The sequence below is a fragment of the Scyliorhinus torazame genome, chromosome 9, assembly GCF_047496885.1.
Source record: "Scyliorhinus torazame isolate Kashiwa2021f chromosome 9, sScyTor2.1, whole genome shotgun sequence".
NCBI classification, from domain to species: Eukaryota; Metazoa; Chordata; class Chondrichthyes; order Carcharhiniformes; family Scyliorhinidae; genus Scyliorhinus; species Scyliorhinus torazame.
Genome location: NC_092715.1, coordinates 199976887 through 199992544, shown reverse-complemented (window position 1 = coordinate 199992544; position 15658 = coordinate 199976887). Strand labels below are relative to the sequence as shown.

Sequence of the window (15658 nt, the reverse complement as noted above, 5' to 3'; positions counted from 1 at the left end):
AAGGCCAGCCAATCAACACAGTCATAATGCCTTTAGCATCTTGATTCCTAACCCTTTCCCAGCAGCAAATAAATCTCCTGGGAGAGACCACGCTAAAAACCAGTCTGGCCTGGGGAGATCAAAATCTGAAAAAGTCCTCTCCAACTCCATGAGGCCATCAAAGACATGTCAATGAAACAACATTGGTCATGATTTGTGTTATGTAATATTCCTTAGGTCTACAGAAGACTCACCCAGCTAATTCAACCCTTCCATAATTATGAATGACCTATGTTCCACCCTGTCTTGTTTAAATGAGATAATCTGTGGGCGGGTTTTGCAGCTGGGGACATCTGGCCCCACCAATATTCAGTGGCGGCAGATCCCGCCACTGACGGGACTGGAATATCCCGGCCCATTTTATATGAATGCCGCCTTGTCCTTTCATTATTTTAGACACCTCAATCAAATTTCCCTGCTCTCTATGCTTCATTAAAGTATACAAACCCAGCTCTTTAGTTTATTGCGGTAAATTAGGAGTTTTAAATCTTTTGACACTCCTCTAAACATATTCCTGGTCAATTTCACCAATCATGGGGACTAAAACTGGATGCAGTATCCTATGTCAGACCTAAGTGTCTATAAAGCATCATGAAAACAAAGGGAATATATTTTTTTGAATTCATTTATGGGATGTTGGTATCGGGGGTTAGGCCAGCATTTATTGCCCAACTCTAGTTGCCCTTCAGAAGGTGGTGGTGAGTAGCCTTCTTGAACTGCTGCATTACATGAGGTGTAGGTACACCCACTATGCTGTTAGGGAGGGAGTTCCAGGATGTTGCCCCAGCAACAGTGAAGGAACGGCGATATATTTCCAAGTCAGGATGGTGAGAGACGTGGAAGGGAACCTCCAGGTGGTGGGGTTCCCAGGTATCTGCTGCTCTTGTCCTTCTGGATGGTAGTGGTTGTGGGTTTGGAAAGCGCTGTCAAAGGAATCTTGGTGAGTTACTGCAGTGCATCTTGTAGATGGTGCACACGACTGTTCGTCGGTGATGGAAGGTTTAAATGTTTGTGAAAGGGTAGCTGCTTTGTCCCTTGATGCCATACTCTGTCAAATGCTGCTTTAATGTCAAGGGCAGTCACTGTCACCTCACCTATTGAATTCAGCTCTTTTGTCCATGTTTGAACCAAGGCTATAATGAGGTCAGGAACTGCGTGATCCTGGTGGAACCCGAACTGAGCGTCCGTGAGCAGGTTATTGCTGAGTAAGTGCCGCTTGATAGCATTGTTGATGACTCCTTCCATCACTTTGCTGATGATGGAGAGTAGACTTATAGGGTGGTAATTGGCTGGGTTGGATTTTTCCTATTTCTCGTATGCAGGACACCTGGGCAATTTTTATCACTGTACCTAATTATTATTTTCCAATTAAGGGGCAATTTAGCGTGGCCAATCCACCTAACCTGCACATCTTTGGGTTGTGGGGGTGAAACCCACGCATACACGGGGAGAATGTGTAAACTCCACAGGGACAGTGACCCAGAGCCGGGATTCGAACCCGGGCCCTCAGCGCCGTAGGCAGCTGTGCTAACCACCGTGTCACCATGCTGCCCTATACCTGGGCAATTTTCCACATTGCCGGTAGATGCCAGCGTTGTAGCTGTACTGGAAGACCTTGGTTAGGGGTGCGGCAAGTTCTGGAGCACACGTCTTCAGCACTAGTGCCAGGATTTTTCAGTGTCATATCCAGTGCCTTCAGCCATTTCTTGATATCACATGGAGTGAATCGTATTGGCTAAAGACTGACATCTGTGATGCAGGGGACTCTGAAAAGAGACCGAGATATATCATCCATTCGGCATGTCTGACTGAAGATTGTTGCGAATGCTTCAGCCTTGTCTTTTGCACTGATGTGCTGGGCCTCTCCATCATTGAGGATGGGGATATTTGTGGAGCCTCCAGTGAGTCGTTTAATTGTCCAACATTCACGGCTGGATGTAGCAGGAGTACAGAACCTAGATCTGATGCGTTGGTTGTGGAATTGCTGAGCTCTGTCTATTACTTGCTGCTTATGCTGTTTGGCACACAAGTAGTCCTGTGTTGTAGCTTCACCAGGTTGACATCTCATTTATCGGTATGCATGGTGTTGGTCCTGGCTTGCTCTCCTGCATTGAACCAGAGTTGACCCCCTGGCTTGGTGGTAATGGGAGAGTGGGGGATATGTCAGGCCATGAGGTTGCAGATTGTGGTTGCGTACAATTCTGTTGCTGCTGATGGCCCATAACGCCTAATGGATGGACAGTCTTGAGTTGCTAGATCTGTTCGCAGTCCATCCCATTTAGCATATTGGTAGTGCCACACAACACAATGGAGGATATCCTCAATGTGAAGACGAGACTTTGACTTCACAAGGACTGTGGGGTGATCACTTCTACTGATACTGTCATGGACAGATGCATCTGCAACAGGCAGATTGATGAGGATGAGGTAAAGTATGTTTTTCCCTCTTGCTGATACCCTCGCCACCTGCTGCTGTTCCTGTCGAGCAGCTATATCCTTTAGGACCCGGCCAGCTCGGTCTGTGGTGGTGCTACCGAGCCACTCTTGGTGATGGACATTGAAGTCCACCACCCAGAGCATATTCTGGAATTCATATTATGGAATTCTGTGTTTGAGTAGGACTAGTGAAGGTAAATTAAATTCTAAAATATAGCCAGAATTGTCTCCATAATATATAATTTGAAATTATAATTGCAAAAACATCACCATCTGGACAATCGAGAAAGCATACAGAACTTCGATCTCAGAAACCTGGGTTTGAATCCAGACTAGACAAGTAGAATAAGACAAGTGCTCTCTGCTGGCTCGTGAAGCTTTACCCCAGTTCTTGTGATTGCATAAAGCAGAACGAAACCTTCTTTCTCATCATATGAATCGTCAGAATTATTTACAATTTTAGATTATATTTCCTTTGGTGAATTCTGTGATTCCCGAAACAAATATTGAGTGTGCTGGAAAATGAACTTTTCTCACTTTGGCACAGACTGTCAAGCCCAAACACCTAAGTATGAATACTTAAAGCAGAACAAAGCTACCTCTACTTTTCTCAGCAGTGCATAGCAACTCTCAGCTCAGAAGAACACTGATGCATTGCTGTAACAATCTTCTTTCCAACACCAGTCAGCCTTGTGATTTTGTGATTCGGATTGCCATGTTGTACCATAATTCTATGCCTGCAGTCCTGTGTTCATCTGAACTGATGCATTTTGTTTTCTGCTTGTGGTCAAAGCCAAATTTATTTTCCACCCTCAGTTGCTCAGTGAAGGTGGTAATGTTGAATGTTTAGCAGTTGCTTGTAAGATTGTATTAGGCTATCTTGGAAGATATTGAGCATGTAGTGGGCTAAGACAGCTGGCTTGTGTCGTGTTATTCACCCTGGGGTAACACGGACTGGCACTGGATGCAGTTGTACTTGACAGTAGACTCCAAACTTTGATGTAGTTCAATACGCTTTATTGAACTTGTTAAGCAGTGCACACAGTTCGCTGTGACACTCTACTAATCTAAGCGTGCTTACTATAACTAACTAGGCCAGACTAGCTCTGAGCCACGTGTGGAAGGTGTTAACTGATATATACACCCTGACTGTCACTACAGTTGTCACCAGTGGAAAAAGGCAGAGCGTTGATACCTCGTGTGTTTTATAGTGGGAGACCACCTTCTAGTGTTCTGCCTGGTGATTGGTTGTGTTCTGTCCTGTGTGTTGATTGACTGTACTGGGTGTCTGTCACTGCCTGTCTGTATCTCATTATGTGCATGAGTGCATATCATGACAGCTTGTAATGCAGAATAAGACCAGCAGCGCGGGTTTAATTTCCGTTCCAGCCTCCCCGAACAGGCGCCGGAATGTGGCGACTAGGGGCTTTTCACAGCAACTTCATTGAAGCCTACTTGTGACAATAAGCGATTATTATTATTATTGTTATGTACTACGTGCAGAGTGCAAAAGCCACATATGGACCAGATTTTCTCACCAGATGAAAATTTGCAAACCACAGTGACAACAGTCTACCAATTATCAAATCTGTGGGCCATATATCAATACATGTTATGTGTAAAACCACTTGCTTTCTATATGATGCAATATCTCCGCCCAGTTATGAATTGGTCCAACTTCCTCCAAAAGACAGAAAACATGCAGAGATTCAGCATACAATGCACCAGCCAGCATTGTATTTCAGAGGTTCATTACTCGCTGGGAAAAGTAAAATCGCCGAACTTCTAGCCTTTTCCTACTCTTACATAATTGAACCTTGTGCTCCAGATTCTTCCCAGTCAGTCTAATCAAGCTGAAGTGATCTAAAGATCTGAACTCTTGACCTTCTGGAGCACTAGTCCAATACCCTACCCAATAAGCTACTCGAGCCTACTGTACCAAGTGTGTTTTGAGACCAATTAGAGTTCGAAGTGAAGATTTATGTGTTTAATGCATTGAGTCACCAAGTTCTTTTCGTGATGAGTTTAAAATGTTTCAGTAGATTATCCACAGTGCCCATATTCTAATATTGAATGTTATAAGGATAAATGTTATAAACCTCCAATTTTTGTTTTTGTAAACTGCATCGATGTAAAAGGGAGCGTTATTAAAATCATTTTAAACTCATGGCCTGATACTTTTCTATGCAGGTCAATGCTTCCAGTACCACCTACTGTGGGACCAGCTTTTAGTTTGGAATTGGATGTTGAGGATGGTGAGGTGGAAAACTATGAGGTGAGTATAATATGTGAATGCTGAGACCAAGGAAATTTTTGCAGGGAAAATTGTCATTTATGATTAAAACATAGGGGGGAGGGGGGAGGGGAAAACTCCTGAATGCAAGAACCAAAAATGGTTGGGGTCAGTTCCTAAACGCAAGACAGCTACATTTTCACTGCTATTGAAATGACACTAAAACCTGAGGACAGTGGAGATGATTTAAATTAATAAATTAGGAGATAGAGAAAGTCTAGGCAAGGGACTAGATATTGTGAATAGGATTAATAAGGCAGCTGGAATGGAAGTAGGAGGCTTAGAGGAAATAAGCAATGAGAAAATATTATGTGAGGCAAAAGGGAAATGGAGGGTTAGATGTAGTAACGGATAAGCATATAAACAATTAAACAAGGAAAAAGGGGAGCCAGTGTTTAAAAAAGAACAGGATTGTGTATTAAACAAGCAATGGCAGAAAATCACTCAAATTTGGTGAGGGAAATTGGAGAATGGAAGGGTAAAATTGATGTGGCGTAGGTTTTGAAAGGAGTGTAGACATAGCAATGATATTATTCTTATCAGAAATATTGGGAGAAATATGGAGGGATTAAAGATGAATGGGTAGCAATGTTAGGGAAGGATTCCATAACAGCACTAGAATGTAAGGATGACCTAGGGATACATTAAGTCAATATCCCTAAAGATAAGTTAAGAAAGGGACACGGTGGAATTTTTTGTGAACACTACAGGCCTTCATACTGGAGATAAGAGGAGAAATCTGCAAACAGTTCAAAGGCACGGGACAGGATTCTCTGGTCCCCCAACCACGTGTTTCTTGGCTGCGCACCGTTCGCTGGCGGCGGGATTCTCTCTTCCTGCCGCTCGTCAATGGGATTTCCCATTGAAGCCACCCCACACCGCCTGAAAATCTGTGGGCAGGAACACACTGCCAGCGGGAAAAGAGAATCCCAATAGCTGGAGATTTCTGACCATGATCTACAAGAACAACAGACCAATGACATTGGAAGATTTTAACTATCCCATGAAGCCCTGGGATAAAAGTAAAACAGCTGGAAATGCATGTAGGTCTGCTTCCTAGATGAGTACATTTTTAGCCTAACCAAGAAAGGTACATTGTTAAATTTGGGATATTAGAACGGGTGACAAAACATTGTTCAGAGAGGTTGGTTTTAAGGTGAGGAAGGAGAGGCAGAGGGGTGGGGGATGGAATTTTAGAGTGTGGCACCAAGACGGCTGAAGTCATGACTTCCAATGGTAAGTCAAAAAGAATTGTCAAGCAAACCTTTGAATCAGCTGAGGTTTATGGAGGGGTTGGTTCTGCTGAGACAACTATGGGAATTATTGATCCTAAAAGGTGTCAAAAGTATGGAAGAAGTTTTCAGCAACCTGTGAGTTTAGGCAGGAACAGATGTGAACAATGGTAAAGGTGAACTTAAAGAATCTTTATGATCAAGGTGAAATAGTGTCTGGGACAGCTCAGGCTCAAGAGTGTGGAAGTTGCAAACAACCTGAGACAACAGCCAGGAAGGGAGATGTAATTAGTGGCAAGGGTAGGATATTGCAATGAGAGGCCAAAGATGATGGCTTCAGCCTTCCCAATGATTAACAAGAAGAAATTGTAGCTGATCCAAGATGGGATGTCAGACAAGATGTCTAATAAAACACAGGCAGTGAAGAGGTTTATTGCAGATGGCAGAAAGATGGTGTTGGCCAACAACAAACATGCAGAACCTGGCCCCATGTCTTAGGATGATGTCACCATGGGGCAGCATGTAGATGAGGAAAAGGAGGAAGGCCAAATATAGATCCTGGGGAGTTCAGCGGAAATAGTGAGAGGCTTAGAAGAGGAGCCATTGTTGGAAAGTCTCCAACAATGGTCAGATAGGTATGAGTACCAACCAAGCAAGAACAGTGAGTGGTTAAAGCAGAAGCTTGTGCATCTTTGAAAATAAATACATTTTAAGCAAAGAAAGATATGGGGCGGGAATCTGCGCAGCCCGACGCTGAAATTGCGTTTGGCGCGGGGGCGGAGAATCAACTTTCACGCCGAAATCGGGCCGAAATAAATGACTAAGTGTGGTTAGATAGAGCCCGGGAGAAACTACCAGCCAAACCCGCCTGAAATGACGCTGAGAAACTTTTCCATTAGATTGTACTCTTAGTCATTTTTTTGGGCCCTGGAGAGTTTCTTTCCGGACTAGCCCAGACTTAGAATTTTGTTCCATCACTGGGGAGAGCTGAACCCGCTGGTCAGACCGGCTTCTCGGAGATCGGTCCACCATTTTGAAAGGGTGTCCCGATTTCTAAGTGAACTTGAGGGTCCCCCCCACCCATGGGCAATGTCACCCCCCACACACATGGACATTACCCCATACCCCCCAAGTGAGGACACCCTACTATGGGCTCGCTGAGGGCTATCCATTTTCAGGTTTTCCCTCAGCCCCTTACGGTCCCCCCCCGCTTTCAGGACCCACACCCTCCACCCCACCCCAACCTTCCGGGGGCCCCTTTATACCTGCCCTTCACCCCCACCATACCAACCTTCATCCCTTTCTTCATGGGCATGGTCCCCTCAAGCCCTGACCCTTGGCAGTGCCACCTGGCAGACAGGCACTGGCAGTGCCTGCGGGCACCGTGGCAGTGCCAAGGTGGCGGTGCCTGGGTGCCAGGGGAGAGCCCTGATCCTCTGTCCCTGAACACCCAGGGGCCTCAAATGGCCTGGGAGACCCCCCCCCCCCATTTCGTGAGGAGTTGTGGTCTCGGAGATCCGCGGGGAGTACAAAGATGTGCAGGTTAGGTGGATTGGCCGAACTTAAAATTGCCCTTAATGTCCAAAATGATTAGGTGAGGTTACTGGGTTACGGGGATAGAGTAGAGGTGTCGGCTTAATTAGGCTGCTCTTTCCATGGGCTGGTGCGGACTCAGTGACCCAAATGGCCCCCTTCTGCACTGTAAATTCTATGATCCCGGGGAAAGCCTCTTTCAGCATTTATTGGCGCATCCCGCTCTGATTCCGGAGATTGCATCAATGACGTGTGGGAAGTGTATTGGGCAGTGTGATAAGTTTTGGATTACTCTTGCCAACATTGACATGTTGGGCAGAATCGCCTCTTCCTGTGATTCTCCAGGCAAAACAGAACTTTCTATTACAGGAATGGCTGCTGCAAACATTTCCCAGCAACAAGCTTTTGAACAGAGAGCAGATACAATGGTGCAACAAACAACACAAAGAGTTCCTACGCCCACCTAGTCCTAGCCTCAATTATACCTTGCTGAGGTACAATCTCAGTGGCTCTGGGACAAGATGCCCGCATCCTGTCTGCTTTGTCAATCAAGTACTATAGCTTGTGCATTGAAGACCCTCCACATGCCAGCTTCCATTTGTGGTCAACAGGGAGGACATATCCTCCTTAATGGATTAATTCAAAACAACCACAACCTGTGCATAATTGAAGTTGGAAGAAGAAAAATTATTTAATTCTGAAAGTTCAGTACTTGATGTCTAGTTCTGTCTTTGTGATCTGAACAATTTCTGTTTCTAAAGAACCCCTGGTCCAAACCTATGCTACAGTGTGCAGTAAGTGACCCACACTACCACCCTCAGAAATTTATATTCCCTGCAAAAGTTTCAAATGTGCTAGTAAAATTAGTGTTTAATTAGTAGTGCTGTGAAAATTATTTATATTTCTAGGAATTATGGTTGAAAATAACTTATTTAATATGTGGTGGAAAGGATTATCAGATACTCACGTTTATTTCTCAAATAAATTCTGTAAGTATATATGCAACAAACAGTAGTTTGCCAAGGTGTAACATTCAATTACACTGATTTTATAATGGTCATGGATTTCTGCGCATTCATGTGGGAAATCGTTTGACGTTTCATCGCCATACTTAAGCTAAACAGATAAATTTCAGTAGATAGTTAAAACAGTTCTTATCAGTAAAACACCCTTGCATCATAATGTTGGTATATAATAAATAATTTTTTAAAATTAATATTTTGAATATAGGCACTCCTTAACCTGGCAGAAAGACTGGGAGAGGCCAAACCACGAGGACTTACAAAAGCAGACATTGAACAACTTCCATCCTATAGGTTTAACCCGAACAACCACCAGTCAGAGCAGACTTTGTAAGTATACCTGATTATAATTTTACAATAAAATTGGAATGCAACACGGGTAAGCATCTTTGATTTTAAAGTGAGCACATTTTTCATATTTTCTTGGTGACCGTTTCATACATATACTAATACTTCAAAAGCCGGAGAGACGACAGGTTGTCCTATATTTCAGCATTTGATAATTGCCTAAATCATTGCACCAAATGGAACCATATAGCTCTGAGCAATTCGAAAATAAGTAGCTTTACTAGCACAGTCTAACTTTTGTTTTATGCCATTGTGCATTTGCTGAACACGACATGAAATAGGACCAGAAGTAGGCCACTCAGCCCGTCAAATCTGCTCTGCCATTCAATAAGATCATGGCTGATCTGTTTGTGTTTCAAGTTCTACATTCACATCTGCCACCAAAAGCCTCAGATTCTTGTTAGAAAGGGAATCAATTCCCTCCATCTTAAGAATATTCAATGACCCTGCCCCAACCGTCTTCTGAGGCAGAGAGTTCCAAAATCGTGCAACCATCTTGATAGAAAAGATTTCTAAAAGGCAACCCCTAATTTTAAACCAAGATCCCCTAGATCTGGTCTCACCCACGAGAGGAAATATCCTTACCACATTGTCAAGACCATTCAAGATCTTCCGTACTTCAATCAAGTAGCCTATCTAAACTCCAGTGGAAACAAGTCCAGCCTGTCTAACCTTGCCTCATCAGGCAACCCACTCATTCCAGGTATCAATCTAGTAAACCTCCTCTAAACTGCCTCTAACGTATTTACTTCCTTTGTTAAATAAAGAGACCAAAACTACACACACTGTTTGAGATGTGGGGCTGGATTCTCCGGTCCCCCAGTCATGTTTCTTGGCAGTGTGCCGTTCACTGGCGACGGGATTCTCTCTTCCTGCTGCTTGTCAATGGGATTTCCCATTGAAGTCACCGGGAAACCCGCGGGTGGAGGTGCGCTGCCAGTGGGAAAAGAGAATCCCTCCGGCCATGGCCTCACCATTACTCTGCAAAATTGAAGCATAATATCATTACTTTCAATTCCTCTCGTAATAAAATATAGCATTACATTAGCCTTCTTAATTACTTGGCTAACCTGCAAACTAATGTTTTGTGACTCATGCACTAGAAAACCGAAATCTCTCTGCACATCCAGAATCCTGAAGTTGTTCTCTGTTTAAGAAACACTTTGCTTTTTTAATCTTCACATTTTCACAACTTCACATTTTCCCACATTATATCCATCTGTAACCTCCTTATGTCCTTTTCACAACATACTTTCCTTGTATCGTCTGCAAATTTAGCTCCCATGCCTTCACTCCCTTCATCTAAATCATTGATATAAATTGTAAAAAGTAGAGGTCCAGCAAAGACCCCTGCAGGACTCCACATCCTGCCAATCAGAAAAAGACCCATTTATGCAAACTGTTTGTTTTCTCCCAGCCAGCCAATCTTCTATCCATTCTAATATGTTAACTCCATACGCCATGAGCTTTTATTTTCCACAATAGCCTTTGATGTCGTACCTTATCAACTGCCTTCTGGAAATCCAAGTACAGCATCTCTACAGACTCCCCTTCATCCGTGACACGTTACTCTTTGAAAGAACTGCAATAAATTCACAAACCCATACTGACTCTTTCCGATTACCTTAAGTTTCTCCAAAGTGCCCAGCTATAACCTCCTTAATGATCAATTCCAACACCTTCCCCACTACGGGCTTTAAGCTAAGAGAAAATGCTGGAAAATCTCAGCTAGTCTGGCAGCATCTGTATAGAGAGAGAAAAGAGCCCATTGAATCCCAATGACCCTTTGTCAAAGCCGGCTTTAAGCTACCTGGCCTATAGTTTTCTGTAACTGCAACTATTGGCAGCTTTCTAGTCTCATGGAATCTAGTGATTTTTGGAAAATTAACACCAATGCATCTACTACCTCATTAGCCAGCTCTTTTAAGCTTTTCACTTGCTAAGATGGATATATTTTTAATGCTGAATAAGCTTTGTTACTCGGAGATAGAATTTCTACATTTGCTGTCTCTACTTTTGCCGTTTTCTGTGTCCCCAATTGTATAGGTTACCGACCCCTTCCGTATTTTTTAAGGAAACAAATCAACTGTACATTGATATATGAGGTGTAGCTTTAGCTATTACACATGTGGAAAGGAATGAAAATTTTACTTAATATTTTTTCTAGGCACTGTGTCCATTTTGCATAAAGATCAATGTCCTTTTTCTTTTGGAGTGTATGGGGTACCAGGAAATGTTTGTTTGGCTATTAATGACTTGATCATGTTTCATGTATAGGTCAGTATATGCTCACAACATTTGATAATTAGTTGAATGCATAGAAGTGAGCCATTTAATATAGATAAACCAAATCATTACTCATGCGAACAGGTGGAACGTTCAATTGCACATAGGAAGATAAAACATGTACCAACGAAAGAAGTGAGTCTACAAAGGGATAGTACTTACCTCAGGTCATGAAACACTTGCCCTGCCATGACTGTTCAAATTATGTTTAGCCCTTCGACTCGTAAAATGTCAGGCTAAAACTCATCCCTCCATGAACCAACTAGTTTTGGGTTTTTTTTCATCTGAACACAACAATTGATGAATAAACTCGATAAAGAAGAGATCTTTGTGAATACACAAAATCTTCATTGCTTCTGATATTTATGGGGAGGGTGCAAGGGAAGGCATCAGTGGTTGGGAGTTGCAGAGATCCTAAACAATTGAATAACGGAATCTGTATATAATTTATTTCTTTGTTTCCCACTCCGCAGTGTGCTAAATTGACAGGCTAGCCTACTATCACGGAGGATAAACATCGGCAGGAGACCGCAGCCAGGGACCTTTTGGGGAAAGTCCCCAGCAATGAGTAGAGGTTACAGCCAGAGATCAGGGCTTGGTGAGAGTGGTGGAGAGAAAGACAGGTAATTGGAAGGAGAAAAGACTGTCGCTTGGGGAAGTTGAAGAAAACAGAGGCACTCTGTAGCAGCAAGGCCAGAGATCGGGCCTCCAGGCATGGGGAGAGAGCAAATCTGGAGCAGTACTAAAGCTAGAGATGGAGGCTGGTAGGTTTCAGGAGAAGCAAACCAATCCAAAGTGTGTAATGCTGGAGACCAGAACATGTGTAGGAGGGAAAGACAAGTCTAAGAGAGTGAAGATCTGTGGTCTGGATAAGAGTGGAAGAGAAGAAGGAAATCGTGGGTAGGATTTTCCGGTTCCCCAGCCACGTGTTTTTTGGCAGAGTGCCATTCACCTGCGGATTCTCCCTTCCCGCTGCTTGTCAATGGGATTTCCCATTGAAGCCACACCACGGCACTGGGAATCCCACGGGTGAGGGTGCACTGCCAGCGGGAAGAGAGAGTCCCAATGGCCGGAGAATTCCAGCTCAGGTCTTTGTGCAGGTTTAACAAAGAGGCGGTCAGGAGAAGTGAAGGCCAGAGATCAGCGCTGGTGGTGGAGGAAAGAGAGGTAATCAGGAGGGAAGAAGACCAGAGATCAGGGCTCAGTGGGGAGGAAAGGCGGGAATCATGAGAAAGAAAGGCCAGTTGTAGGGGAGGAAGCAGGCCGCAATTGCAAAGGTGAGGCCAAAGGCTTCCTTGAGGAGCTGGGCGAGCACTGCTGCTCCTCCTGATCCACAGGAAGTGCTATAAAAGGCTGCGCCGTCTCCTTTTTACTGGTCCAATATCTGCAATCCACAGTTGAAAATTCCACACCAGTTAATAATCTGTTGTCGAAAGCTCAATCAGCAATTATCTCCTTTTTCTATATTTTATGCAGATGCGTGGTGTGCATGTGTGATTTTGAGTTAAGGCAATTACTTAGAGTCTTACCCTGCAACCATGAGTTTCATGCCAAGTGTGTCGACAAATGGCTGAAGGTAAAATGAATTTATAATTGTACACTTTGACCAGATATCCATCTCTCTCTCGCTCTCTCACACACAATGTTTTCATAATTTGTTTTTAGCATTTCTAGTGCAAAAGGGCTGAGATAATTCTTGCATAGCATTAATTCTCTTTATTTACCACAGCTTGCACGATAACAAAACTCAATGCTTTGCTTCCGATCAATTTATCTGAAGTATTGTAAGTGCTGTAGTGTTTGTGTGATAGTTTTCAAAAAATCCTCAATCAAAACAGCCTTGCTTATTATCAACTCAGTAAGTCAAAGGCAAAATAGAGATTTTCTTTTCTGATAAATAGAATTTTTCTCTCCCAGATTACAAATGTAAAGATTTTCAGGAACAAGAAGCACCTTTAGGACCAATTTTTTTTAAAAATTGTCTCCATTGCTTGATTGTGATATTTGACTTCATGTTTGGCAAAAATACATTTTGAATTTGAGATAATTACATCAGTATTTCTGATTACACTGCTTGCTTTTTTTGTTCAAAGAGTATAATTGCACAAATACTGCAATTTAGAAAACAATTGCATTATATAATGCCTTTCACATCTTCAGGAGTTTCAAATGATGAAGGAAAAATAAGCTAGGTATTAATTGGCAGGCATTTTCATTAATGCATTGAAATAAACAGTTGATGGTTAGAAGATCGAACATGAGCATTTTCAAACTTATTTTTAATTTAAAGGAGTATAGAACTGCAAACTTTTTTAGTTCTGAAATTTTTTATGTAAATATTTCCAATTTTGTAACGCCAACTATAATTTATTCAATCAGGGTGAATGGCATCTGCTCAAACTTTTATTTCATAGAATAGAATCCCTCCAGTGCAGAAGGAGGCCATTCAGCCCTTAGAGTCTGCACCGACTCTCTGAAAGAGCACCCTACCTAGGCCCACTCCCCTGTCCCACCCCTATAACCCCACTTAACAGTTGGACACTAAGGGTCAATTTAGCATGGCCAATCCACCTAACCTGTACTTCTTTGGACTGTGGGAGGAGACCGGAGCACCCGGAGGAAACCCATGCAGACACGGGGAGTATGTGCAAACTCCACACAAACAGTCGTCCAAGGTCGAATTAACCCCGGGTCCCTAGTGCTGTGAGGCAGCAGCGCTAGCACTGCCACCGTGCCATGTTTTTCATTTTTTAGAATGAGGTGAAATGGGACAGTACATCTTTGTTACAGGTTGTGAGTCTGCCTTACATATTACCTTGGGTACAGTGCTTCTGCTCACTCCCACAAATATCTTGTGTTCAGGGATGTGCCTGTATTGCATAATCATAATAGCATAACTCAGGAGGTAAAATAGTATTCTTTTGCAATTCAAGCTGGATATCAGTGGGGTGAAATTTTGTCTTGTGTGGTGCTTCAAAAGTGGGCAATAGTTAAAAAGCAGCCCGTTTTACACACAGCAAGAGAATAAAATTTTGGGTAGTAAAATTGGTTGTCAATGTGCTATTAGCCAAGATAATTTTGCACATGCCCATATATTTCACATGTGCCTCCGCGTACGCTTTTCCAATCATTTCGAAGGCAGACTGATGCACTGAAGTCATACTAAATAGAAATCATTAAGTCTCTATTTTGTAGATAGAAAGTGAATAGGGTAGCACAGTGGATAGCACTATTGCTTCACAGCTCCAGGGTCCCAGGTTTGATCCCCGGCTTGGGTCACTGTGTGCATTCTCCCCATGTCTGCGTGGGTTTCCTCCGGGTGCTCCAGTTTCCTCCCACAATCCCAAAAGACGAGCTGTTAGGTAATTTGGGCATTCTGAATTCTCTCTCCGTGTACCCGAACAGGCGCTGGAATGTGGCAACTTTTCACAGTAACTTCATTGCACTGTTAATGTAAGCCTACTTGTGACAATAAAGATTATTATTATAGACAGAGAATAATCATAACCAAAACTCGCCTTGACTATCTAATTATAGAACCCATCTTAAAAAAAAACATACCACACTATCAGCAGACCCACTCAATGCTTCCAAAGCAACCTATTTCTGATGCTTCTGGGCTTGAGTTGACGTCAGTATTTCCCCGTTAAGCCAGGCACCTTCCCAAAACCTGGCTGGCTATCATTTTGCTGTGTTTTCTGTGTGTCCCACCTTCTAAAGATGCAAGACTTCCTACAGATATATCTAGCATACAGTGTCAAACTAAAAAACAGATAATTCAGCACTGAAACTTCACATGCTATTTTCTTTCTCCCTGAAATGAAATGAAAATGAAATGAAATGAAAATCACTTATTGTCACGAGTAGGCTTCAAATGAAGTTACTGTGAAAAGCCCCTAGTCGCCACATTCCGGCGCCTGTTCGGGGAGGCTGTTACGGGAATTGAACCGTGCTGCTGGCCTGCCGTGGTCTGCTTTCAAAGCCAGCGATTTAGCCCTGTGCTAAACAGCCCCTATGAGTCCCTCAAGTCAAATTGACATGTACAGCATACCTGCATGAAGATCTTGACAGCATATCTAGACCTCGTACTAATTCTACTTCAGCATTACTGTGCATAGCAAAGCAAAATGTGCCGTGCATCTTTTGCATGAAAAGCCTTGTGTGCAAAAGTTCAAATATAGAGATACCAATCTCATAGAAAGCCAAGGGTTAATGGAGTAAATATTAGGCTACAGTAATTTTATGACTTGACATTGGTGCCCAGTGTAATTTGTGCATTTCTTTGATGATTCCACGCATCATCAACTCTTAAGACATCTGTCCTTGTTGTACCTTTTCCAATGACATCTAATAAAAGTATCTCTGAAAAAGATGATAAAAAGCTGTTACTTCCCTCTCCATTTATTTCCTTCTCCCGGTACATAATAGCTAGTTTTGGTGAAATTGGATTGTTGAAGATTTTTCTAAAC

At 42.9% G+C, this 15658-nt stretch overlaps 1 protein-coding gene across 3 annotated transcripts in view; it reads left to right on the top strand.

Moving 5' to 3' along the window:
* Nucleotides 1-15658, top strand: part of LOC140429678 (E3 ubiquitin-protein ligase RNF38) — a 310735-nt gene that overhangs the window by 277323 nt on the left and 17754 nt on the right. For 2 of the 3 annotated variants that reach the window (XM_072516977.1, XM_072516975.1), the window contains 2 exons: nucleotides 4666-4750; nucleotides 8764-8885. In XM_072516977.1, coding sequence (XP_072373078.1) covers nucleotides 4666-4750; nucleotides 8764-8885 — 207 coding nt within the window. Of the gene's footprint in view, nucleotides 1-4665; nucleotides 4751-8763; nucleotides 8886-12665; nucleotides 12766-15658 lie in introns of all 3 variants that reach the window. The other variant, XM_072516976.1, reaches the window with a different exon arrangement.